The sequence below is a fragment of the Oncorhynchus tshawytscha genome, linkage group LG14 (assembly GCF_018296145.1).
Source record: "Oncorhynchus tshawytscha isolate Ot180627B linkage group LG14, Otsh_v2.0, whole genome shotgun sequence".
Classification (NCBI taxonomy): Eukaryota; Metazoa; Chordata; class Actinopteri; order Salmoniformes; family Salmonidae; genus Oncorhynchus; species Oncorhynchus tshawytscha.
Window position 1 is genome coordinate 6,932,929 of NC_056442.1, and position 27,922 is coordinate 6,960,850.

General features: G+C 42.5%; 3 protein-coding genes across 7 annotated transcripts in view; all 3 read right to left on the reverse strand.

Annotated features, from left to right (window-relative positions):
* The window catches only part of LOC112266457 (sodium-driven chloride bicarbonate exchanger-like), a 53,468-nt gene extending 45,155 nt beyond the window's left edge, over positions 1-8,313 (reverse strand). For 3 of the 5 annotated variants that reach the window (XM_042296974.1, XM_042296976.1, XM_042296972.1), the window contains exons 1-2: positions 7,931-8,312; positions 6,142-6,189 (exon numbers count right to left, since the gene is read on the reverse strand). In XM_042296974.1, coding sequence (XP_042152908.1) covers positions 6,142-6,189; positions 7,931-7,978 — 96 coding nt within the window. In that variant the 5' untranslated portion in view covers positions 7,979-8,312. Of the gene's footprint in view, positions 1-4,562; positions 4,860-6,141; positions 6,190-7,930 lie in introns of those variants that run through there. The other 2 variants (XM_042296973.1, XM_042296975.1) reach the window with 2 other exon arrangements.
* Positions 8,314-11,996: 3,683 nt separating this feature from the next.
* LOC112266459 (T-box brain protein 1-like) lies at positions 11,997-16,560 on the reverse strand. Its single transcript, XM_024443934.2, has 6 exons — positions 15,305-16,560; positions 14,894-15,048; positions 14,676-14,797; positions 14,234-14,386; positions 14,038-14,099; positions 11,997-13,437 (listed from the first exon to the last, which is right to left on the reverse strand). The coding sequence occupies exons 1-6, from the start codon at positions 15,826-15,828 to the stop codon at positions 12,825-12,827; spliced, it is 1,629 nt and encodes a 542-aa protein (XP_024299702.1). The 5' UTR covers positions 15,829-16,560; the 3' UTR covers positions 11,997-12,824.
* A 132-nt stretch (positions 16,561-16,692) lies between these two features.
* Positions 16,693-27,637, reverse strand: LOC112266458 (26S proteasome non-ATPase regulatory subunit 14). The gene is made up of 11 exons (XM_024443933.2): positions 27,485-27,637; positions 26,708-26,757; positions 24,930-25,001; positions 24,713-24,832; positions 24,521-24,591; positions 24,119-24,269; positions 18,253-18,360; positions 18,081-18,155; positions 17,673-17,798; positions 16,991-17,053; positions 16,693-16,873 (listed from the first exon to the last, which is right to left on the reverse strand). Exons 2-11 carry the CDS (start codon positions 26,753-26,755, stop codon positions 16,775-16,777), a joined length of 933 nt encoding a protein of 310 aa, XP_024299701.1. The 5' UTR covers positions 26,756-26,757; positions 27,485-27,637; the 3' UTR covers positions 16,693-16,774.
* Between the last annotated feature and the right edge of the window lie 285 nt (positions 27,638-27,922).

A 27,922-nucleotide genomic window follows, 5' to 3' on the forward strand; every position in this document is an offset into this window, starting at 1 on the left:
ATCCTAAAGCGTCTCTCTGGGAGACAGACAGAGATAAAGGAGGAGAAAGACGTACAGTTGTTTGGTATTCAGTTCAGGGTTACAGCAGCCTTCCCCCATCTCGTGGCAGGGTAGCCTAGTGGTTAGAGCATTGGGCTAGTAACCAAAAGGTTGCAAGTTCGAATCCCCGAGCTGACAAGGTACAAACCTGTCATTCTACCCCTGAACAAGGCAGTTAACCCACTGTTCCTAGGCTGTCATTGAAAATAAGAATTAGTTCTTAACTGACTTGCCTGGTTAAATAAAGGTCAAATATATTTTGTTGAAATAAACACGTGTTGCTCACTGATGCACCCTGCTCCTTCCTGTCAAGCTGACTAACTGTATGTACCATCTGTGCAGTACAGGGCCATTTGGAACACAGCCTTGAAAATAGAGCCCTGAACAGAACAGGGACCAGGAAGAGCTTCATCAAACTATTTAATTGAAGTTTACAACAGTCCACCTTTTAATCTGGACTGCATCCGATACGCTTATATTTGCTGATATACAGATTTGGCGGTAGAGGTGGGATGGGAGGGGTATCGGTTGTCTATTTAGTAAGTAAGCTTTGTTCCGAGCCAGAATGGCCCATAGCGCAGGAGGCTCTTACCTGTTTCTGTAGCGTGAGGCAGATTGATGTACAAGTACTTCCGCTGGACAGGGCGCTAAGTCTATTGCAGGGCCTATCCGGCGTATGTGACAATAAAACATCTCATCTAAACAGCCCTGTAAACAGGTTTCCTGTGTTGAATCCAAAAACATCAAGGACACACGTTCTTTATAAAGTGAAAAGGTACAAAAGTGAATATTAACACAATTTTTGTCTGTCAAATCGTACTTTTTGTCGCTTTTTCCGTGACAGTGACGAAGCAACAAAAAACAAGAATTAAGCCGAAAGCCTCCAAAACCAAAATCTCTCTACGGATTACAAACAGCAGGTGGCCCGGAATAGAATTACAGTTTCACAGGTGGCGCTTTCATTCTCCCAGCCAGCTAGCCTATCAATACAATACACCACTGACCCAAATCAGCCCCCAACTCTGGGACATGACAACTGACCCAGAGTAACCTAGTAGTCTGTATCCCCACCAGCCACCACTCATTCTAATGAGTTCTGACATCAATGGACTATTATGGAGTGGGTGTGACTGTGACCTTAGGAATCAACTAAGTCCGTCAGTGTTTCCTGAGACCTGAGAGAGGTCAGACCACCAGGAAGCTAATTGACTTAGATAAGGGATGTGACTAGATGGAGTACAGCTACCACTGAAAGTTACTTTTTGTAGCAGGTTAGGAGAGCATTTTAGCTAACCTTAACCCTTTTCCTAACCTATTTCAGTCCAGATTTGGATAGTCCAGATTTTCTATCTGTAGAGCATCATACTACCAACAAACTCTCTGTTGATAAGCAACTGCTTGCTTAGATTATGGTTAGGTTTAGAATAAGGGTTAGGCTAATGGTTAGAGTAAGGGTTAAGTTTAGGGTTAGGATAAGGGTTAAGGTTAGGGTAATTCTCTTAACCTGCTGCAAATGTTCTAACCTGCTATGAAAAAGTCACTTCGTAGCTACAGTATATACCATCTAATCAACTCTATGCTGTACTAACTGATACTGGTAACAAGGACGACCCACGAAGGAGCACTGGAGGCTTGGAGGTGATGACAAATGAGGCAATATACACTGGTCCTATGTTTCATAAGCTGATGAAAAAATGCCAGAAATCTTCCATACGCACAAAAAGCTTATTTCACATTCCTGTTAGTGAAGATTTCTCCTTTGCCAAGATAATACATCCACCTGACAGGTGTGGCACATCAAGAAGCTGATTAAACAGCATGATCATTACACAGGTGCACCTTGTGCTGGGGACAATAAAAGGCCGCTCTAAAATGTACAGTTCTGTCACACAACAGCACAAATGTCTCAAGTTTGGAGGGAGCGTGCAACTGGCATGCTGACTGCAGGAATGTCCACCGGAGCTTTTGCCAGAGAATTGAATTTTAATTTCTCTACCATAAGCTAACTCCAATGTCGTTTTAGAGAATTTAGCAATACGTCCAACCGGCCTCACAACCGCAGACCAGGACCTCCACATTCGGCTTCTTCACCTGCGGGATCGTCTGAGGAGGCATGGGGAGGAAGGAGAAATAATTCTGATTGGCCACTCATGGCTGCACCCCTGCCCAGTCACGTGAAACCTATAGATTAGTGCCTAATGAATATATTTCCTTATATGAACTATAACTCAGTAAAAAAAAAATTAAATTGTTGCATTTTGCGTTTATATTTTTATTCAGTATAGAACCTGAGTGAGCACACACACACAGTGTGTGTAACGATAGCACCTGCGTTCCCCTCACATGTTAGGTCAGTACGAACCGTAGCAATCTCTTCATGTCCAATTTTGTGATAACGACATGCTCTCATCAAACAGACAAATGGTCAGATGGCTTTTTCAACAAAGAGCATGGCGTGTAGAGGTCTCTCAACTAGCGACTGATGTGTTCTGAAATAAACTGCACCCAACACTTTCAGTTCCCTTAAAAATGACTGTCAGATTAAAATGACTTCCTTTCTCATCTTTAACTCTCACACACACTGCTGGGTGTCATTCCTTCCTTTGAGAACCACTCTAGGACCTTGCTTGAGATTTCCTTTTCCCTTGAGCATTTATTTTCGAATTACCGTATTCAAGGAGATGATGATTTTCCGCACAGGAAATACATTCTTTTTTTGTTTTGTTTTGAGTTCGAAGAGGAACTGGTTTGATAATGCACTAAATGTAACCAGTTGAATCAGAAGTGTTAATGCAGAGCTGGAACAAAAGCCTGCTAGCACACAGTCTGCAACCCCAGGGCCAGGGTTGCACATCCCGGTTGTGAACAAAGTCTTTGTTTAAAATGTAAACCACCTACAAATCATAATGACATCCTGGGACTTCAGGTCGACCTCCGGCAGAGAGAACAATATGATTGGCTGCTGCACTAGAGGAGGTGGTCTGCTGATGTTATCTTTCAAGGGGAGGAAGTATTATGGAACTCATTAAGAAACAATAAACACAGAGGATGTCTCCTAATGTTGACCAAAAGGTGTGCCTGGGTTATGTACCCATATCCTTGCCAGTAAAAATCACAGACCTATCTGTTCACACGGGTGTAGGGTGAAGTTGCCCCTCGACGCTGACCTGAGGTCAGCTATGCTTTTTCCCCCAACTAATGGTTAAGGTTAGGATTGGGGGAGGGGACGCTGATCCTAAATCTGTACCTAGGGGAAACTTCACCCCGGAGCTTTCACACGAGCCGTTTCCAGGAAGCCGGGTAGGTTAGAATACAGCTTTCCAGGACACACACACCAGCCTTGTGACCCAATTTCCACATTCCTCATGTGTCTCTCAGGGAGTTCTGTGACGCACGGAACCTGCAGAGATGATCAACATTTACCTTCATAGGATATCTAGGCCATGAGGTATACATTAAAGAACATCTCTACTTATTATTTTGACCAACAACACCTATGTGACTCTGAAGCATATATAGCATGTGACTTTTCACAAAGCCTCATCTACTGGATAGAGGATTACTGACTGTAGATCAGTCTAATGTGGATGAGTGTACTGTACATGTGTTTCAAGCCGAGGGGATTCTATATAGCTACAGCTAGTGGATTAGCATGGGCGGAGCCCCTTACACCAGAGCCATCTGATTGGATAAGGGCAGACGTTGTCACAGGTCTGATCCCTACAGATTGCCGTGGTTACCATGGCAATGGCAGTGTGCTCAGCATCAGCATCACAGCAGAGCTTCTCGAAGCCATACCTCTCTATCACAGGCTTTCCTCTTCACTTAGTGACATCAAGACAGTTGAATCCAAAACCTAAAAGACATCAACAAACAGCAATGCTTCTGATGTAGCCATAAATGGACAAAAAGACAAACAAACAGTTTAGGTCAGTTTAGGTCATTTGCTTCTCTCAAAGATCAATCGGGTTCATGACAGTGGGTATAATCTCTAGCTCGATCTCCCACCACTCGCAAAATGAGAGTGCTCAAAGACCCATCTGTCAGTAGCTCCTCGGGACCTTTTCCTATGCCAGGAGATCTGCAGCACAGCTAGCCTCTACTGCAGAACAACAGCAGTGATCAGGCATCGCATTAACCAACACTAGAATACTGAACTGAAGGCCATTCACTCTGCCCTGTAGTGACTTCACTGTTAATCTGCCAAAGCCTTCAGGAAAGCGTAAAATGGCCCGTTTGCGATCCATCAATAATGTTGTATATTGATTCTGTCCAATGTCACTGTCGAGGAATCATGACGTGAATGTGTGCATGTTAAGTCTGCAGTGGTATACTTTCATAACCCCAAATATGAGCTAAAATGCCAATCAGGATATATTCTTACATGACCACAAACAATGTTGTGACGCAACAACTAATAGTTTAGGCCACCTCAACATCATCAGCATTTCCATCCCATTCTTTGTGCCACCCCCTATGTGCCAACCTCCTTGAGGTGGCACAGGCTAAACCCAGAGGCATACCTGGCAGTTAAATCCATTAGAGTTGGGGTCCAAGCTCCCCGATAACATGGCGCGTCAGTGTGGGCAAGGATGCCCGAGATTTCTTCTTGGTTGTACAGTGGTCGAGAGACCACAAGATGGAAGCTCAGAATCCAAGCCCCGGACAGAACCTGTGTTTGTCGGCTAAAGGTATTGGCGGTAAGGTCGAGCCAGGCTCTTCTCACCGGTTCCTCTTCCCCATGCCAGCCAGCCTCATCCTGACAGCAGCTTCGCAACACAAACAAGCGCTCAGACTGCCCAGCTCTGATCCAGACGGGCTCCGATGTTTTCTGACAAGCATCCATCCACCAATCCCCTGTGAGATTAGCGAGCTGCTGACATCACCGATGCTGGGCTGTGTGGTGTTGTGGCCCTCTTATCTAAGAGAGGCTTGTAGCTAAGTCACGGTAAGCAAAACACACACACACAGACCCTTGTTCTGTGAGGTTCGAACTAAAAAACAACTAGGACTTCTCACCGCTGCACCTGCCACTTCTGATCCAACCCACCTCCACAGGGACATGTTATGAGGCGTTTCTACTCTGCAGTCATCCTGCGTGTGCGTGTGTGTGTGTGTGTGTGTGTGTGTGTGTGTGTGTGTGTGTGTGTGTCCTGCCTATGACACTACTGTACTCTGTCTGTGCTGCATGGTCAGCGGAACACTATGGCAGAAACATGCTGTAATGGAAATGGATCCAGCGCTTCAAGCGATTCTTCTGCTACACTACCTAATGACATACATTACCAGTGGTAGTAGTACTGGATCAATAACAATTTAGGCACGGATGATAAATAGGATTGTTGGGGAAACTATCAGAAATGTGACGAAAAAGCACTAGCATCTCTCTTAGCTGTATCTTCTCTCCCCCCCTCTCTCTTCATCTAGCTCCCTCTATCCGCTATAATTAAACATCCAAGGGCGCACAGCCGGTCTAGGCACTTATCTCGCTACAGTGGGGCTGGCTCTGCACAGTCGGATCACCCAGTCAGACAGAGATGCCCCACTGATCCAGGAACATTTTGTCCAAGAGAACAGGGCTACCTCTGTCTGCTATACCGACCCTGCTCTACAGACCTCCCCCGTCTGTCCACACTGGATCCACTCCAGCCAGAAGACCAGCCAGGCTCACTGTGTCTAGGATTAGGGCTCAACATTCCGTCCCATCTTTACTACATCACACACTCTCCATCTCCTGTCTCCAGCCCTAACTCCCAACACCCTCCCTCTGCCCAATATATGCCACCATATATATTTCTGATGTGGAATCAGTGTGCTTGACTCAAGTTTTTGCTTGAAGTCTCCCGTTGATGTCAATGACTGATTTCTGTGAAGGTCTTGGTTGTGGAGCTCTTATCTCAACTCTGACTCAGGTCTTTGGAAGCTTGCCAGATGGATGTTCCATGACGTTCATAACCAAGACGGTTTTAAATGGATACCTGCACATTTGCTGCATGAAGTGGCTTGTCTGTAGTGGAAATCAAAAGGACTCATGCATCACTGAGCAAAAGTAGTAGGACGTATCCTGCATGCTTGGCTTGGTATGAAAGCAGAAGTACTCACCACATTCTTGTCTCCTTGAGGTATCTGAGGGCTCTGGGGGCCTGGTTCCTGTAAATAACAAGGTCAAAGTACAACATCAATCCACAGGACATTGTTTCAATGCATAATCCAGTCTTGTTTAGCTACGCATCTTCACACTGGAAGTCATTGAGTGCTATGCAATCACTGCCGGTCCCCAGGTTTCTAATACAAGTTTACATGACATTTTTTTGTTTGTCATACAGTGAGGATTTCCACAGAACACTCACTCCTACTATCACCTCACGTACCCACACAACGACTCTTAGCAACTATGGCAACGCATTGGGATTCAGGAAACACGCTACAGCTAGGCAGCCAAGAGTTATGATGACAGGGCACTGCACTCTGCATTAAGTCAGTGAACAAAAGCGTCCCATGTCATAGTCAACCTGTGGTCAATCTACAGCACTGGTTAAGTAGGCTCACACAGACGCCTGCTTTATCAATGTAATTTATCAATGTTGTTTTTCTTTTTATAATGACCTATTCATAAAAAGGGAAACAATGTTTTCAACGGCGTTTGAACAAAAGTCCTATTCCTCCTCTCCCTGGCTTTGAGGCAGCCCTTCCTCAACACGCCATCAGCGGAATGCTAAACAGGACCTGACCGCTGGAACAGGCACAGACTTTGGACACCACTGAGTGTCGTCACCCGTTTAATAACATATGGTCTCTGTCCAACATGCAGAAGCATGTATAGGTTACGGTTCATCAATCTGGTCTATGGCCGAGGATTGACCATAGAAAGAGTGTGTCCTACAGGGTGAGAGAGAAAACCTCTGCTTCTTATTGACGAGTGGTGTCTGTCTGTGGCTTACCTTAGTAATACACCTATAGATCCTAATGGGTCCAATCAGATATCAGATGAGCCCGATGTCCACTGTCTAGTAGTAAACTACCATAAAGGCAAGGGGCCGTGAACTTACAGCTGTCCTTAATTATAGGAGCTGGCTCTGTCCAAAAACTCTTCAATGGCTTATTTTATTTGCATCATAACCAGTGATTGACAGACAGACTGAATAGGACTTCACCATAGTTATTCTACCTATGAAGACTTTGGTGATCAGCGGTGATTTTAGGTTGCGTCTAACTCGGGGTCCTGATGAACGTTCACGAGATGACAGGCATTCCCAAATCAGCTCCACCATAAGGTTATCCAACAAGGGACCAATTGAACTGGAACCACAGACACATCAACTGCAGACTCAACAAAGACATGGGCCTACATCATCCTTTATCAAAGAAACAAAATGTGTCAGCTGTGGCATTAGAGGAGAAATTAGTGGATGTAAAGAAAATGAGACATTGGTAATAGGTAAATAGACGGCCGTATCTTTCTAAATCAGGTTAATTACCGTATTCTGTAGGTACTTGATGTTGTAGCAGACTAAGCAACAAAAATTCAGAAAATTTTATTAGCCCAATTTGATGACAATATTAATGTAGGTCTATTGGTCCAGCACAAGAAACAAACAAAAAGATCCAGGATGGTCCAGATTACGATGTCTCGATATTTGGGATAAAACCGTTGTCTATAAAACTAGGTTATAACCTACTTACCTGTATTAGGCCTACTACAGTTTTGTCATTTTTAGAATGTAATAACATACAAAGACTATGATTTATTTCAAATGTATTGCACACACAGGCTGGTCTATGGTGGTGTGTTCAATCCCCACATCGACATTCTCAATCAACGATATGAAATCCATTTTTCAGTGAAAACACAATGGTTGCCTATTGTAGGTTGCCTATGGGACATCCTTACCAAGGGTAGTAGCGGCTCCATTTGTGCTCCTTGGTCCGTTATGTCCATATTTTCCTTGCCTCGCTTTCTCTGTAGACTTGATATGCTCCTTTTGTCGTCTTCTGTCTAGTGTTGCCGGGCTAAATCAGGGTGAACCCTTATATAAACTGGGTTGATTTTCTCAAATTAAGATAAGCATCCTCCTCTTCCAGTCCTACATCATTTAGGCATGGGGTAGCGATTTCCCATTCACTCGCTCAAGCTTGGAGAGTGCAATTTGCGCTACATGACGAGGTGGAGCACACGTGAGGCAATGAAGCGCAGCACGATATAGATTGCGTCTACTGTGGCGCGCGTTGCTCCAAGTTTGCAGACATGTGGACCTATTCTTAAAAATGATACACAGAATATTGGTTTAGGACGGGTTGCACTCAATAGAACAGGATATGAACGCACGACACCGGAGAAGCTCAGAATAAAACAGAGGTGGGCTCTAGTAGCTATCTTGACATATATTTATGTTCATTTGGGACAATATGTAATTAGGTATTAGGCAGGCTACCAAGGACCTATTGTAATTCAATTACCCACACAACAAAAAACACGTAGGCTACTATATTTTAATGTTGCCTATTTTGGTTCTGTTCCCGATGTGCTTAACAAAGGATCCTATGATTGCTGCCTGATCCATGAAATTAGCCTATAAAGCAATTTATTTGCTCTATTGCAATCCACGAGAGAAAATTGGGACCGTAAAATGCATGCAGATAATCGTGAACCATTTATATCATGGCCCACATGTGTGCGCAGTGAGATGGGATATACAGCACATTGATTCATTCACCCATTTATGAAGTCGTTGACTGAAATCCTTTGGAAAAATCGTTACATTGGTGCCACCTGGTGTTCAATGGGATCTATCAAATCAAACTGAAATATTTGATTAATAAATTGGCGTAATTTTCAGTAGTCAGCTCATTTCTCTCAAAATTCAATGATCAACATTAATCAAGCAGGAATATATTACAAATATAAAACAAATATCAACAGAAAAACAAATATCTCCAATCACATCGAGATATTAGATTGAACTGAATGCCCATTAAAACCAATGAATACCCGTTTCAGGTCAATTCTATGGTACAACTCAAGATAAAGTTGTTAATCGACTGATTGATAGAATGTATTGGGTAGTTAAACGCAGTAGGCTGCTCCAGATGGCGACAACATCACATACATCAAAAATAATCGAGGATTAAAAAAAACACTATAAAAACCCGATGGCTTATTTCCATTGTGGTCCTCATTTTTCAGCAAGGTGACAGGTGGGAAAGACCAACACGTCACATCCACTCAATGCAATTAAAAACAACAAATGCAATTTACAGCAATCCATTTGCAACAACATCTACAGTACAGAGGTGGCCGTTTAAGAGTCACCTCGTGGGAGAATACCCCTATTTTCTGGTTTGTTTGGGACAACTTGAAGCTATTCTCTGATGAGTTTTCAGGTAGCTTGGTAAAACTGTTCCACAGAACCGCAGCAGACTACACACATTCGTTTTCCCCCATGGCGAGCTTAAGTCTGCAGGGAACCAAGTTAGTAAGAGCTCCTTCTGGTGAAGTACTAATGTGTCATTTATACAGCTGAAATAATTACTCAGACTACTTTAATGTCCCCAAGAAGCAATTCCATTTTGCAGCAGGCATAGTTAATATGACAAGATCACATATTGAAATGTATGAAACATCAGAGAAAAAAAAGCTACGGATATTTACAGAACATTTACAAAAAGTCAGCAGGATAGTGCAAAGGTCTTAAAATGTCTTGAGTAAGGCTGGGCCTGTATTTGCATGTCAAAGTGCTTAAAGTGCATATTGGTCCAACCCTAGATATTTGGAGGCAGAGTTATGGACAATTTTGTTGGTAAACCCCAATTTAATCTGAGTGACTCCTGTTTCCACCTTGAGCCATTTCAGTGCTTCAAAGTGAGAGGGTTCAAAATGTGTACGAGCTGGAACCTTCAGATCTAATCTAATCTTATTCTGAGGTCTGATGCTTATGCCTGATATCCTGGGGGGGGACTGCTGTGCCAAGAGGCACACGCATAACCACGATGAAATTGCACTGCACTGTTGTTCTATGCAGAAATCGAGATTTCCTGATTCAAATGCGTGTGCGGACTCATTCATTTAAATTCTAGATGACAGACAGTGAAGGGGAAACGAATACATTTGACATGGATACATTCCAGAATGTCAACCAAAAGGGTATGAAAAAGCCCTTTGAAGGGCAGGATCAAGTCCATATATTGTCTCCTTCCAGCGCTATAAACTGCTCTTGGTCCAGCCCCAGAGGAACCGAGATGAGTATATGATAAATATTTATACATTTACATTTTAGCAGAAGCTCTAATCCAGAGCGACTAACAGTAGTGAGTACATACATTTTCGTATTGGTCCCCCATGGGAATCGAACCCACAACTCTGGCGTTGCATGCGTCATGCTCTTCCAACTAAGCCACAATGTGTATATGAAGATGTCTGAACAACTTAAGCCATGACCTGGTAAGAAATCCAAAGTTAGGATATGCAATTGAAGATGATTACCAAAAAAAAGGTTTGTTATTTGTATAGGCAATTAAACAGTATAAGTGTAGCCTAAACCAGTCAAGTTTTGATTCACACCTGACATCTTCACAACAGGTTGAGCAGTTAATGGTAGACTGATGTTTCCAATGGGCCTCTCCAGCGGCCTTGCTTCAGGAAGTCAGTCAGAAGGCTGGTCTTGGGGAAGGGCTGCTCTAGTAGCAATGGGCCTTCGGAGAATACATAGCAAATCTTTATAGATCCCCTTTAGCTTTTATTGGAGGCTGGTTTGACAGCATACCATTACATTTTTGGATACTCACCCCTTTTTGATTAGGCTAAAAAGCAAGTGAACTCTCAGTGTTTCTGTTGCTCATTAATTAAAAAATATATATATTGGGGGTGTGGTTCGATGTGGCCGTTCATGATGTTTGTCCCCCATGGGTCACCATAGGAACAAACTCAATACTTTTTCAAAATAGTGAGAATATATATATTTTTTAATCTGTAATTAATTTGGACGTTTTTGCAGGTTTTAGTCGGTCAGTTGTGTGTTTGGTGCAGTATTTCTCAAGTAAAAAAATGCCTGACGTGTTGTCACTGATGGTATGTCAGGATTGATGGTCTGTTTAGTTTCTACCGTTGTGACTAGATTGAGTAGGTCTACTACAGCTCCATCTAATGGACAGTGTCTGGGGAAAACAGTTGTTTAGGCTTAACTACAATGCTACAGTTGTCAACCTCTCTTTTCCTAACCTTAACCTCATTCTCCTAGCCTGTTATGTTAATTCTAACCTGCCACGTTACCTGCTATGTAAACAGTCCCTGGTTTGGGATTGGGCCACGACTACTTTCTGTTAAACGCTCATAGAAAGACTACTGGAAAAACAACTCGTAAACTTCCAGTTTGGCTGAGTTTCCCACTTGGAAATTATCATAAACAACCAATAGGAAGCTCTATGCAAATAATGTACGTTGTATTTAAATATGTAAACACAGCTGAACAAATTGCGCAAGATTTTTGTTCTGGGCTAACCGAGATGAATTTTTATTAAATACCTCAATGACGGTTAAAGTAACTGTCCAGTGAAAATGTCACTTTTAAAAGGTTTTTGTTAGCTCATACTCAAATAATGTTGTTGACTCGTCCTATACTCGTATTTGAAGCCAAAGCATACATTTGAGGAAAAAAAACATTTAAAAAATGCTTACAATTTCCGCATATAATGTAAAGTCAGGTTGGCTCATTGGCGGAGTTGGCCAATCAGCGGTTGGCTTGTCATTAAAAATATTAATGACCTGTATACACCCCCACTAATATGCCCCCACCAGTGTTATTGGGGTATGCCCACACCATTCAAACACCGAAAAGCTTATTTTCAACATATTTAATTATCTTTTGAAATGAAAAGTATTTCACTCATATTGTCAATTATAGGTCATATTTCATAGAAATCTGGAAACACTGGACAGTTACTTTAACACTAAAATATTTTATTAATTTAATTTAAATAAATTAGTTATTTGACAAATTTAAAATACATATGTTGAGTCAGCTATGTGAGTACAACAATACACACATTAAACATTATCAAGGATTAAAAAACAAGTTCAGAATACTTATATCCATTGTGGTCCTCATGAATATCTTTCATCTGGAGTTTGCTCCATTGTTCACGCATCTGCAAGCAAAGCAGCAACCGCAGTAATAAACCTTCATACCAGGTATAAGAGAAAAGGAATTACAATTTATCCATCTGCTTTTAATCCAATTTATATTTTTAGATAATGAATTAGTGTACATCCTATCAAAGACTACAACAAATTCCCACTTGACCTTCTTGCGTTGGGTATTGATTTATGAATATGTCCTTTGAAGCATTGGGCTACTTACTTTAAGTACAGTTGTTATAGCTCAGAACCTTGTTTTTTTTTTGCACAAGTAAAGACATTGTGGATCCTATATAGCCTACTAAAGCCAGCACAATAAAACATAATGCCAATGAAACTCAATGCAGGCTAAGACATGAACACCTTCCAAAAATGTATTCAACAAATCAAAAATCAATCAAATCAGTCAAATTAGAAAACAGGATTCAATGAAAACATCTAGAGTGGGACTACAGCCAATGTTAAATATATACATTATTATAGCTTAAATAGACTATTTTGTCGTTAACATTTTAATACTTATGTCATATCCACAGCCCACTGTAGGCTAATCCAAAAATGCAGTCTAATGAAAAAAACGAATGAACGATGTCCAGGTGGGTATTTAAACAGTTCTCGTTGATGTCAATAACCTAGGATGGGATAGCTCTTCAATTCAGTTTGTCTCTATCCAACTAGACTCCGAGATATCTTGTGGTTTTGCGTCTTCAGAGACACCCGTTGGCAAACTCTCCTTTGAAAGTGAGAGGACCTCGTCAAAGTTCGCAGTACCAATAGCGTGTCCATTAGTCCAGCAGGACAGAGCCGGGCTAGACGCACCGCAATACTGGGGTGAGGTACGCGCAAAATCCGTTGGTTCTGCGTAATAAGCAAGGGCTCTACCCGAACTGTCCGTTGCGGACAGCTGTAGGGCCTTTCCAGCTGCTGCATATGACAGCAAAGTGGCCGTGTTTCCAGTCGCGTCATTTGTTCGGGAGGCATAGTCCAGTCTGTTGTTTGTCGGTGTCACAAACCATCTCGGGGATGCCGCCATCGTGTCCTCCTCGCTGGTTTGCGGTGACAGCATGCTGTTAGTTAAGGGAACGTTATAGTCTAGTCCAGACGTAGCTCCTGCGCTAGGGCGGAAACAGGACTTGGCATAAGTGCTGACGAATTGGTGCTGAAGGAAAGAATTAGCAAGAGCATATCTGGCACCGGGCACAAACTGAGCGTAGGTCGAGTCACTCGGTGATGGCGTCAACCGGTCACTATCGTAGCCTGTGTAGATTCTAGACATATCCAAAACAATCAATTAGGAAATTGAAAAATAATACAAATGAGAAAGACCTCAAATAAAACGTTTCCACAAGTATGAAGTAACAATGGCATACAATTATAAAACACATTTAAAAAGAACTCCAGAGGTCTTACACCATTAAGCCTAATTCAGCTCTAATAGTTTCTTACATTCGATGTAAAAAAAAACTAACTATTTGAAGAGCATATTGGCAAAAAAAATCGAACTTGTCTGTCCACGGTAATTCTGACAAGTAACCTCATAAATGTCCAATGGAACAAAAACATGCGTGTATCCAAATCCGTAATGCTTTTTCAATGATCGTTTACATCAGAATGTAGTCCTTAACTTAAAGCTGGTATTGAAGAAATCATTTTTTTTTAAACTATGGTTGTTTTAGGAGTGACAGTATCGTCACCAATAAAATGGGGGAAAGTCGTGCGTAAAGCAGTCTAATCTCGAAACAAACCACATTAAATGTGTTTATATTCGAGTTACAATTTGAGATTCGAATAATTCCAATAGAATACTGTTTAAATAATGTAAGGCTATTAAAAAATAACATGGGCTAGGCTAATCTATTTTTACTTACTTGTCATAATTGTCCCGAAAACCTTTTGCGAAAGGATTGTGGTCTATTTTCAGCTGTGTTATCTGAAAGAGGAAAATAACATTAAAAAGGCCTAGCCTACTGTAAATTTGTGAACCACTTTTACCCCATTAGGAAAAATGTTGCCTAGCCCCAATTAAGAAAATAAATCAATATTTGAAGGAACGAATTTCCTTACGTCTGTGTTCTGGTATGCTGTGACTGCAACGAATTGCGTCTCCGGGAACGTAAATGATTGTCTGGGTTGACTTGCGTTCTCGGCCCCATCCTCGTGCACCTCGACCACATTAAGACGGGGTTGGTACCTATGGAGGGACTGAACGACAACCATCTGAACAGAGGACATGAAAAACAGGTGTTAATTGGGGCATCTGTGATCATCTCTAGAGACAAAGAACAACTTGAAGATGATTTATTTTCACTAAATACAAAAAAATGTATGAGAATAAATTCTGAATTATTTCATACAATACGGTTGATAAATGCATAAAACATAATTTTGTAAATAAAATCTCTCAATGCAACGTCTCCAGACTTGAATATAGCATATTTTCAAGACCTCTTTCACCTTATATATGTATTTGGGACTGTACGAAATTAGGACCATATTAAAAACTTACCTGCCCTGCACTTTCCAATGCCCCTTTATTATTTGCCAACTTCAGTTTTCCAAAAGAAATTTCTTGACGCATCCAGTGCGCGCCGGTGTTCGGAGAGTCTGGATGCATGTAGGCCTTGTTCCCTATAAATTAATTATTGAAGACATTACTCACTTTTGTTGCCAGAAAACCTCACTTGGAGAGAATAGAAGGGGGAAAAGAAAAGTAAAATCACTTGCCTGTCCCATTCGAGTCAGCTTTGCCGCAGGGTACCCACTGTCCTCCTTGGAACCGCCAGTGATTAGGGTCAGCGAGACTGACGTCCACAAAAATATTGTAATTTGCCGTCGGATCAAGACCAGATATATTAAAGCTCAGGAATGGAAACATTCGTCTGGAAGTAGAAAAAAGATTAATAGGAATTTTATTTCCTTTACAAATTCCTAAATCCCGCAAAAAATTTACTTAGAGAACGAAATTAATTATAATTTGAACTATTGCTGTGGCCATAATTTGTTAGTAAACCCCACGCGGTTTTAATAAACACGTCAATCTACTTCGTCCAAATAAGTACGGCAGTTTGCCCACTATGTTGACATTAGCCAACATAACGGCAAGGGCGGCGAGAAATGGAACGGGTCAATACTCACCGCCCCTGTTTAGTGATGATCATCTCGGTTTGGTGCCTGTGAAACGTGAGCCACAGAGCCCTGTTGCAGAGATAAACTTGCGCTTTACCAAAAACCATCCCGGTTTGCATTGCTGAGCTCTTGTGGAAAGCACCTCCTTGGTGGCCATGCCCATATGGCTGGGCGTAAAAGTATCCGGGCGCTGGGAAGCCTTGAGGTGACGTGGTGGTCAAGAGGCTATTATATGAGCCTTGCGTGACCACAGGATGGTGTGCCATGTAGTGACCCGAACTGGTGATGGCAAGGGCCGGGTAGGTGGCTCCGTGCAGTGTCCGGTGTGGGAACATGGTACCAGGCGAGGTAGCAGACGCAGGCTGAGCTTGGCTGGGCTGAGACGAGGGATACCGTTCCTCTGTAGATCCATGGAAGGTATGACGAATGTCACAGACGGTCTCTTGAGCAGACTGCCTCCTGCTTCCCTTGTCGCCGTCACCAAATGAGTCCTCCGAGTCGATAAAGTCGTCTGCTTCTGACGGATTTGTCATCCCTGTGGTTTCTTTATTAGAACGTGTTAGGTTCCTCTATTCAGTTCAGCCCCTCACTAGAGGAGAGCAGAGGGTGGTACTGGGTAGCGAGTTCAGACGTGTCTGAGCTGTGGTAGTCGCTATCCATATTATTGGGCGTTGGATGTTGAGATGCGAAGATACTGGAGCTGCGCAAGTAGCATTACGCGCAACACAAAAAACAATTTGGTTAAGGTTACGCGTATCACATGTAGGGAATATGAACTCTAAATACGCTTGGAACGAACCTAATGAAACGCCTACAGTTTTTACACTTTACATTACAGGAATAAGGTGAAGTAGCCTATATAACAGTTATAGATATTTCTCTGATCATGTTCGTTTTGCTGGACTGGAACAAAATACTGCTAATATTATACCTCTAGTACCATGTGGCAGGTAGATTATATATTTAAAACATATTTATAGCTAATGACAACATTCATATATTTCCTTTTTTTATCAGGAAGTATTACTCAATCTTGAAAGTGGGCATGTCTCACATCAAATGGGGAGGGTAATTTTAACGTGATTGGAAAACAAGGCTTCAAGGAGTATCAGAAGTGCCATCAACCATGGCATAACTAATTGAAAAATGACAGCTAGTGATAGCTGGCAGCTTGGCAAGATTCATAGGGTGTGTCAGAAATGGCACCCTATTCACAATATATGTGTACTAGATTTGACCAGGTAACTACATAAGGATTAGTGTGCCATTTCAGATACAGCCATTCTGTGTGTATGGACCAAAACGTTCTCTCAGACACCCATCTGAGACCAGCCAGTCAAACTGCAACACATCACCCATGCTGCTGTTCTGTATTATAAGGATACAAGTCCACAGCCCACCTTTCATACACATTTATTTTTTATAAAACAAAACAAAGTTAGAATATGAACAGTTAAATGCAAGAGGGGGGGGTTGGCTTCACTGAAAGACCACAGTATCCAACATGGCGGCTAGGCACTGAACGATGTTGGACGTCATCAGGACGTCGACGTGCTCCTCCAGGTGCCTCTTGGGATCCTGCGAGAAGAACACGGTAAACAGGTCAAGGAGGGTCATTGCAAATATTATACATGGGCATTTATGATGTAGCTCGCAAAACAGAGATTGTGTTCAGGTTACAGCGAGGACGGATACCTGCTTTCCGACGTTCTTGATGGCCAGCTGCTCAGGGGTCATCTTATCCTCCTCTTCGACCGCCTGGGGTAGAACACAGGAACATTGATTCTCACTCAGACGTTAACATTTAAAGCTGGGTTTTGTTCATTATGGCATGCAAAGGAAAAAAACTATTTGGAACAGAATACAAAAACATTTTTTTAAATTTTATTTGACCTTTTAGAAACACAAAACATACATCATACAAACATCAGTTGCATCACACCTGCCCAGAACACCATCACACATCTCCAGCGGCCACATCACTTTCCGCCACATGGCCTGAAACGCCAACATTTTGTTTCTCTCCCTAGCCCGCTCACTTTCAATATTTAAATAATAAATCATTTGATTTTTCCATTGTGTTAATGATGGCGGATTGATTGATGTCCAAGTTTTTTTCAAGATGAGTGATGAGAATAGAATCGTCCAACCCATCAGGTATCTCACTACACCCCCATATGCCATGCCCATGTCTTGGAAATTGGTGTTTCTGATTGGACAAGTCCAGGTAGTCCCTCCCTGTTGTAGTCCATTTTCTTAAATTTGAATACTAATGAACACCACCCGGGATAACTCATGTAGTTTGCCCACGCTGACCCCTGGTCTAAAAATAGTTCCAGGCCCTCCCACTTTCCCCTTCTGATCCCTGCCTGCTCACCTTGTTGTAGTTCTTGGCCAGCTCCAGCATCTCCTTGACGATGTTCTCATTGAGCTTGCAGTGCTCGCTGTAGTCCTGCAGGGTCAGGCCCTCCATCCAGCTCTTCTTGTGTAGGTTCAACAGCATCTGGGAGGTCAAGGATCAAAAGTCACTCAAGGATCATATGTTAAATGTGGCACATGCAACCAAGAGAGGATAGAGGCACCGTGTACATATTGTTATGGCGCACAGAAGATGACATCACCTGTCATTCAGGAGAACATACAGTAAGCATATTATGAAATGTCACTGTGGCAAAATCATAATTAACTCAAACTACAACAGTCAACAGTCCTCATCTTTTTCTGATATCATTCTATACTCCCCTTAAAACAGATGTCATAATAGATTTTCAGAAATGTTTCACACCTTTTGCTCGAGTTCATTTTTCCTGTAGTTGATGGTGATGGAGTAGTAATGCCTGTTCAGTCCATGGATCAAAGCCTTGGAGGAGGACAACAGATGATTGAAATAAGAATAGAAACTCTACATTCACGTGCATTTAAAAACACAGAGCTGGTCAGAGGCTCCATGGTCTTACCTGGATGGAGGGCTTGTTCAGATGCCCCAGGTTGGAGGTGGTTTGCCTGGGCTCGTGTCCCAGAACCATCATGTTGGCATTGATCAGCCGGAACGCATCGATAACAACCTGCCCAAAATAACAAGAAGGAATCACGTGTTATCTCACAGAGAAACGAAGTCCGTACCATTTGAAATTCAATTCCCGAACAGAAGAAGAAAAAACTGAAAAAAATTGAAAGAATGCCAAGTAAGTACCACACTCTGCTTTGGATCTAAGCCATGAGGGTAACGTTGTGTGTGAGAATACTGTGAAAGGGAGAGTAGATGACTGGGGAGGGAGGGAGGGAGATAGTGAACAGCAGATCAGGGACGGTACCAACTGCTGTAAGCAGGCTGTCACTCCAGATGTGTGTAAACGACACCGAAACCACAGCCTTGCCTGAGTGCAGGACATGTCCCTAGTCACATCCTATTACTAGACCCTGCGTTGCATCCTTCCAGGTGAGTAGACATTGCATAGCCATAGCAAGGCAAAGATATGCAACCATGCTTGGAGGGGCTCTGCCGGACCGTGGTTGTGTGTGAAATCATGACAGGTGAGTAGCTCACGGTTACAGTCATGTTAAAACATTGATGGATTTATGGTGGACCTGACTTTTGTTTACTAGGATGTCACCCTGAGACTTGCATCCATACATTTTACTACAAAGCATCGGAAATTAGTGTGTTGAAACACATTTAGCTGTTTTCTTTCACTGGTCCTGGCTGCATTAGCCAAGGATGAGGTACTTGACTTTTAATACCCGTGTCACTCCAAATTAACTCTAGGTTATCGTGTCTTACATGGAAATTGGACTCACGAACGAAAGGTGCCGAGCACCGTGAAACGACAGGCATTATTGTCATGTTCTGTGGTTATATTGGCTGCTCATTGAATGGACCATAATGGATTGTGTACAATGAGATTCCGAGTGGCAGACAGAGTGACGAGAGACAGTGAACGTGACTGGGAAGCAGGACACTGCCATGTTCTGAGCACATCAAGAGTAGGCTTCATCTTTCACAAGCAAGACTTGGCTGAGAGACACCTTTTTTCTCGAAGGCAGAGGCGGTGAAACCTGCTAAAAACACAAATATGTCAAAATGAAGATTGGCAAACGTGCCCTGGTATTTGTAAATTTGTAAAAATGTAATGTATATATTTTTATATTCTCTCTCACGCTTGGGTGGCAAAATATTAAAGACTAAAAAGGTTGTAAGCCATCCCCTCGGTCATCAACACACTACTCTTAATAGCAATCTAATTAAATATCTTTATGAGATCGCCTGTGCTTCGGAACCATTTCTAATGTAAAACATTGGGGAGCTAACTTTCATTTCTAGTGGTGCACTCTCCTCTGAGCGGAGATCACACATTGAGATGGAATTGGCTCTCACATTCACAGACAGCTCTGTGGAGGTGATAATAGACAGCTCCCTGCAGCACAGAGGCAGGAGCAGATGGAGGAAGTGCCATATGGGGCCCGTGAGGGTGGAAGAGAGAGAAAGAAACATAACAAGGAAAGGAGGGTGGTGGGGATGGGGAGTGGGGTGTATGATCAGTTCTAGATGAAGACGTCTCAATCCCAGGAGATCTATGAGTAAACAACCTTAGATGACTACACACGCTGTTAACACAAATCGTTAGAGATTTTAGCTTCCACCCAGTCAGTCAACCACTGATTTTATTATTGGATTGATTGAAGTTTGCACCCACAAGAAAGTCAACCTGTCACACAATTGGCATACAAATTAAATTAGAACATTGCTAAATATAAAAGATAATCAAATCACCAGTCCATTCACAGCATTGGCAGGTGCCATCACAATCATGGTGGTTCAGAGACGCAAACTGATGAAGGCCCAAAAAGGTGAGAAATATTTTTCACGGGGGAAAAAAAAATCTGTGTAAACGCCTGTTCATTTTCTGTATGTGTGCTGCACAAAAACCTGATAGTCACACCTCTACTCAATACAACACTCTACTCAATACAACACATTGAATTTAGCTTCACACTTTTTACTGTATAATAAAAAAGGCTACTGCAGAAAATAGCTGATTTGCTCATATCCAAAGGCCTACATATGATCGGGCAGGAGGAACGTAGTTAGGAATACAACTGCATAATGAGCTGCATTTTCATTGTGGCAGTAAGGGGAAAACACACTAGGCCTATATGAAACCATATTTAGCCTAGTCTTCAGACAACTTTAAATGCATAGCCTACACACACTCCTTACCTGCCACACACCCACCCTCCCAAATGTTAGGCACCAAACAGAATTTAAAGTGAAACTGTTTCATATCTGCCAAGTAACTCAAGCACTGTCAGACAGACAACCATAATATGAAAAATATAAAATTCCCAGTTTATGCTAGAAAACCAACTTTATAAGAGGTTTTAAAAATAGGCTATACTTGACTCAGAATTCCATGATGTATAATAAGGCATTATTGGCAGGATAGATGGTGAATTATATGAATCGTCCATTGAACTGCATCCAATACATTTCTTGGTGGTCCAGAAAATATTGCTATCAGGTTGTAAAGCAAAGCTGGCCTGGTACATCGTTTGTTGCCTCCACCCATTCAGGATGCACTGTTTCAGTTTCAATGAGTGAATATTTTCAACAAAAGCGGATGACTAACTAAGGCTGGGAATGTCAATACAATCAAACTATGCTGTCACACCATTCATCCTCCAACATCACGTTTCAGCATAATAATACACTTCCCCATGCCACAAGGATCTGTACACAATTCCTGGAAGCTGAAAATGTCCCAGTTCTTTCATGGTCTGCATACTCACCAGACATGTCATTCATTGAGCATGTTTGGGATGCTCTGAATCGATGTGTACGATAGCGTGTTCCAGTTCCTGCCAACATCTTCGCACAACCATTGAAGAGGAGTGGGACAACATTCCACAATCAACAGCCTGATCAACTCCACGCAAAGGAGATGTCACGCTGCATGACGCAAATGGTGGTCACACCAGATACTTACTGTCTTCTTATCAACACCCCTACCTTTAAAAAAAAATGGTATCTGTGACCCGATGAAATCCCTAGATCAGGGCCTAATGGGGCAGCACTCTGTTCACATCAGCAAACCGCTCACAAACACAACGCCATACACGTGGTCTGCGGTTGTGAGGCCGGTTGGACATACTACCAAATTCGTTGGAGGTGGCTTATGGTAGAGAAATGACCATTCAATTCTCTGGCAACAGCTCTGGGGACATTATTACAGTCAACAAGAAATGTGAACCGCTTTGCGAGCTAGCTCTTTTGAATTTGAACGACATCCACAGTAAGCATATCGCTTAGTTCCGTTTGTATATATTTTGCATCAATCACATGGGCGGGCAGGCAAGTTTCCATTCAGTTGTCAAAACGTGAGTTGGGACAAGCATACATTGACAGGCAAGCTGCAGAAGGACGAGCAGGCTACTATTCCCCATCATTTATCAGTGCAATTGAGACGGCCAACTAGCTGAAAGTTTGAGAGGTTTTATCTAAATGTTCCCTCGTTAGATTTCAGCTTATCACGTTCTGGCTAGCTAGTTGTTGATCTTATTGTCGTTGATGTGCATAGGCAACAGGACTGAAGTTGCCAAATGTAAGAGGACTCCTGTGGTATTTACATATTTGCAGAAATAATCCATCCAGATGTATTTTATGGCTTTTGGCGTATGCGTTCTAATGATAAAAAGTCACGCTGCTGCTACTTCCTGTAAACACACAGTCCAGTTCAAAATGAATGACTGCAGGCCCACGTGGCAAATGGCTTATTTGCATATAGGCCTACTGTAACTGATTGGCTATGGCGCACTGATCTGCGAAGACTTCAGGTTTTATTTACTGCAGCGTCTTAATTATCCAAACGCACAGCCGCTTCCCCACTTTTCACAAATGCCTTAATATAAGCCATTCCCAAACATTCTATGAATTTATGAAAACGACCGTATCTAAGCGCTCGCTTGTCAGAAAATGTAAAACAACGGTGTCATTCTTCCTGGGGGTGTATATGATCAGATTTGAATAAGATTTCATGTTGCTAAAACGCTGTCAGTTACAATTTAAGGAACACCAGAAAAAGAGTGCCATCCAAAATGTGCATAGCCATGGTACCATGTTAGCTAGTCAGGTAACATCACTAAACAAGGTTGTTTGTTATCAAACCAAAAACATGGGCCCTTGAGTAGTTTAAAACCGCATGCGTCATGGTTAAAGACATTGTACACGAGAGGGCGTGCTGAACTACTTTAGCAAGGCTGTGCCTTGGTTATTATGTACGAGGCAGAGCACCGTAGATCACCAGTCATGTTAAAAAGTTGTTTTGCACAACCGAGTTGATTTTCTACAACCAGTAACCAATTAAATACGTAAAAATATTTCTATAAATTAATTCATAGGCTACTATTTCATCCCTGACGAAAATATCGACCTAGTCCCGACACATCTACGGTTGCTAGCCAAGCCGGCTGTTCATTCCATCAGTTGTTGCAAACCAAATGGTATAAAGTCTAGATGCCTTTTACAGTGAAGATCCAGGTAATGAATTGTCTTACTGACAATTACTTCTCCTTGCATCCAGTCTAACATTTAGTTTTCAACAACGAAGGCTTTGTACAAACGTTTGTCTCTTGACATTTATAATTGTATTTTAACCCCCCTTTCTGATCTTGTCTCATCGCTTCAACTTCCGAACTGGCTCGGGAGGCAAAGGTTGAGTCATGCGTCCTCCGAAACATGACCCTCCAATGCTTGTTTTGACCAACCCCTCGTAGACGAAATTACCTCAAATGTGCGCTCATGGTAGAAAGTAGCTCCGGTAATGTGGAGCATAACCTTTGAGTGGTTTGGTATAGAATCTCACGGCGTTCAGTGATGTAAAGGCACAAGTAGGCCTTTCACTGTGCTCTTTTTTTCCTCTATAGCAGTGGCACTCAGAGGCTGCGTGACAGCAAAGCCTAGTCAGACCGGCCTGCTTGCTCTTACAGGTGAAATGAAAAGATACTATCCACTTCGCTCACCCTGTGAGCCACTCCAATAATTAAGCAAATGTAACAGAAACCCTATCACTGTCTGCACACACCAGCTCTCCATCACGGCTAAATTACATTTTAAAAAACTGACGGCGATGCGCAGATAGTATGGCGTGAGAAAAGCAGCCGAGTAGGCTAACGCAAGCTGGTTGCTCACAACAGTCACATGTGATATTGCATGAAACACTCATTCTGATATGACATCACGCTCGGATATTCTATTTGTAGGACGCATTCTGTTCTCAGTTATTCATTTCAATAAGCGAAGCATACACCATTATTCATTGAAAAGAGTATTGGGACATCACGCTGTTGTGCAGCTACCTGCCTGCGCTACCATGCTGGGTTTAGTAATACAGCATCCAAGTCACTCCCTCGCTTCCTCCAATGCATATACGTGTTCCAGTAGGTTATTACACCCACAGTAAAGTAAGCCGAGGCAAGCGTGTGGTAATGTTATCTTGCCAACTTAGATGCTAATGTAGCTAGCTAACATTAACAACTGTGTAATAATTTGCGCCATAGGAACATACATCCTTCTTATCAACTATAATCACAGCACTATTTTGCAGCCATGTTGCATTCCAAATTTCCCAATCAGACCCCCACAGACAGTTATTTTTATGGATCTACAAAGTTCACGTGGATGACCTATTTTGAGAACAAAAATTTGGGCCATGAGTAGTTTAAAACAGCCCGCATCCTGGTTAATGAAATTGTATACGAGAAGGAGTGCTGAACTACTTTTTTAGCACCGCTGTGATGAGTTGGCATCCCTATGGTTGTTGGACCTACCTTTCCTTTCACGCTCTGGATGGGGTCCACCACCACGGCCACGGCTCTCTCCGACAGGGCCTCGAAACTCTGCTGGGTGTTGATGTCAACACCGGACAGCCAGCAGCCAAACCCGGGGTGACTGTGGTACCAGCCAACCACCATCTCTGGTCTAGTTGGAGGAGCCACAGCAATGAACCACCTCAATTATTTTAGTTCCACACTATTACTGCACAGATACCTTTCTTCATGTCTATTTTACACATTTCGTTTTATTGTTAGAAATGACATTTTTCTGTTTTTAGTGTATCCTGGAGTGTAGAGCATTTACAGTGTGACTTTGTCCGGTAGAAGCTATGCCAAATCAACAGTCGTGTTCTAACTAATATGTTTTATATTAGTAAGTCGTCCATATGCATTTACCTGCCAGTCTGCTTAAGCATATCCAACATTTTAGCTTGGAAGACGGGGTCCACGGCCTCTACACTGACACCCTGTTGGGGAGAGAAATGCTATTACGCAAACACGGATGGAGAATACATCACACGCATAACTGTAGAATTACTCAACATTGCCCTGCGAGGTCTGTTAGGGGAAATGACTGAGAAAACGTACAGTTCCTGACTGCGGCATGGCGAACACGTCAATCACTCGCACAGTGTAGTCGTCCACAAACTCGCCCAGCATCAAACCCATGACCTCCATGGGCACACCGGCACGCCCATGCTTCAGCATCTGAATGAGATGGACATACATGGTGAGACGTAGACGCCATGGACACACATCATGTAACTAGTTGGTATAAAATGGCAACTGTTTATTTCCTTCTTACCTTGAGCAGTGCCAGTGAGGAGATGTACACCTGCTCTGCAGTGTCTACGGCGGGGGCGTCTGTAGGTGGGCCCTGGGGGGGAAATAACCGATTTTAGGCTATAGTTTATCACACAGAGCTGATTGGGATGACAAAATACAGCTTCACTGGAGTTTATAATATACTAGTATTATATTATTGACAAACTGATGATCATTGTTTAAAGGGAGACTCAGCGAAATGACTTTGCCACGAGCGGCACCGCAGATATTGAGATGAGTGAGATGCAAGACTTCGCTCTCAGTGTCTGCGCATATCCACAGGGAAGTTGAGCCTCGTGCTTCAACCCTCTTAGTTGTTGCGGAAATTGAGCCACTATGCTGTTTACTTTCTGCTTCTACGTCATATCGTTGAGTCTACCTTTAACATTTTGTTGACAATAAACACCACCTGCAATTTGACATTAGCCTAGCCACTAGCCAGTGAAAAACCCAGCAGCATCACACCAGTTTGAGTGTCAAGAACTGCATTTGGCACCTACTACTATACCCCATTCAAAAGCACTTAAATCTTTTGTCTTGTCCATTCACCCTCAATGGCACACAGTCACAATCCATGTCTCAATTCTCTAAAGGCTTAAAAATCCTTCTTTAACCTGTCTCATCTCCTTCATCTACACTGATTGAAGTGGATTTAGCAAGTCACATCAATAAGGGATCATAGCTTTCACCTGGTCAGTCTGTCATGGAAAGAGCAGGCGTTCCTAATTTTTTGTACACTCAGTGTATGTTCAATATCCTGAAAGTAATATTGTAATTTAAATGGTGCTCTGAAGCCCTGCATGTCAGAGAGGGAGAAGTTAAAAGAAGACACCCCCCTCTTTTTAACACCTCTGTGGGATGCCAAGGCAGCCACTTACTGGAGGTGTTAATTGGCAAATCCAACGCCAGTCGGGAGCAAGCTCCTCATTGGCCTCGCCTCGCAAGGCTTGGCCGCTATGAACACAACAAAGTGGGCTCTTTTCTTTTCTCTTACCAAAGAGCGCCCCGGGCCCTTGTGATTGGGCAGGGCTACACTAAAAACATGTTCCAACAAAGCATGCTCGATAATAGCGCAAGGGAGACAATGCAGTGGTTAGGTGGCCTACACCATAATTCTTTACTTTCAATTAGGCTACTTAGAATTTGTTAATACATATTGAACAGAATGCCTTGACAATCTATTCTCATGGCAGAGAGGTATTTGAGGGAGGCAACCTCTCTGCATCTCAGTGCAAGAGGCGTCACTACAGCCCCTGGTTCGAATCCAGGCTGTATCACAGCTGGCCATGATTGGGAGTCCCACAGGGCGGCACACAATTGACCCAGGGTCGTTCAGAGTTGGCCGTCATTTGTTCTTAACCTAGTTCAATAACGGTTAAATAAATAAAACAAAATACATTTTTATAACAATAACTCTTAACCTGATTGTGTGGACTATAGACCACACAACATACTAACATTCACGATATTTAAGACAGCTGAGCTGTGCCAGGTCCTTTTCAGTCTGTGAATAAGAGCAACAAGGTCTACCCGGGCTATAGCCTCTCACTTTTCATTTGTAGTCGCTTCTGCCTATTCCAACTCAAGTCAGAATCACTCCCTGTTCGGTGATCAGGGATAAGATAGGTGTTGTAGATATATAGCTAGGATAGTTATAGCCCAATATTGGGGCTCTGATTCATTATTGAGTTAATGAGACAAGGTCTGAAGGCATTCCATAGCAACAGCGTGTGAGATAAGTCATGGCTGAAAACACACCTGACCCAGTCCGGGCATTCCTCCTCCAAGCCTCAGCAGCCTATCCATTTCTGTTGAGGGAAAACACAGCAATGAATGTCAACCCTATTTATCATCTTCAACCCTATTACTTTCTAAACAATATGCATTGTTGTTGATTCGTAAACTACAAAACAGTTGTTAACCCCTTTAACCAAAAGGCAGTCAAAAGAGCAGGATGGAATGACATGGCATAGTTTGCCAGTTAACGTTAACTGTCAGAAGACATGGTTTTGTGACCATCTGTTTCACATGTAGCCAGCTGATTTTAATGATTAATCTGGAATGTCTGCTTTCATACAGTATCATCTAGCTATTCTTCCTGACTATTATATAACTAGATATATTAAATTGTCTCATCAAATTATTGATGACAGTAAAGTGACTACGCTAACTAACGACGTTGACAGTTAGCTACATATTATAGACAGCTAGATGATTAACGTTAGCCCAATAAGTTAATGTTATCCGCCAGAACAAAGAAAATAGTGTTAAACGCGGGATAACATCAAATTCTTTATAAAAAGAGTGGTCTCTGTCAACTAACCAACATGTTTGACTAAGTTTGCTAACGTTAACCAGATAAACTGCCTTAGCTCGCTTGCTAGCGGTAACGTTAGCGACAGTTAGCTAGCTAACGATAGCTCTTTCATTACACGCGACAGTCGAGAAAAAAAACTGACTACATAGCAACTTCTTCGGCACGGATTAATTGTTGCTAGGGCAGTGATATAAACATTTGTGGGAGTGGGATCTTACCTGTTCAAGATGTGAAAATGTTGGAAAGAATAGTCGTGTGTGCTAACTATTCAAGTCTCGCTTGCTACAATGAATCAGCCAGAATTCCTCAATCAAAACAAATTCGTCGGAACATTGGGTATTTCCGGCGCCTTGATGACCACTTCCACTCTCCGCTACATTCTGCTGTAGGTCGTTTTCTAGAAGCAAGGGGGAGCTGACTGCAGCTGAATCACTGTCCCTTAAGCTGCACCAGCCAGTAAAGCAGTATATGCATTTAGTACAGACCCAAATTGATGCTCAAAGCTCCAAATATTAGTGTGATACAAACTAGGCTAACAAACCTGTTCCAACCTTTGGGACAATGCATTATTACCATTGTCCCTAGCTACCAATGTGGGCATCCTAGTGCAGCCTACTATAATTGTCACATCATACGATTATATTCCCCTAAGATTT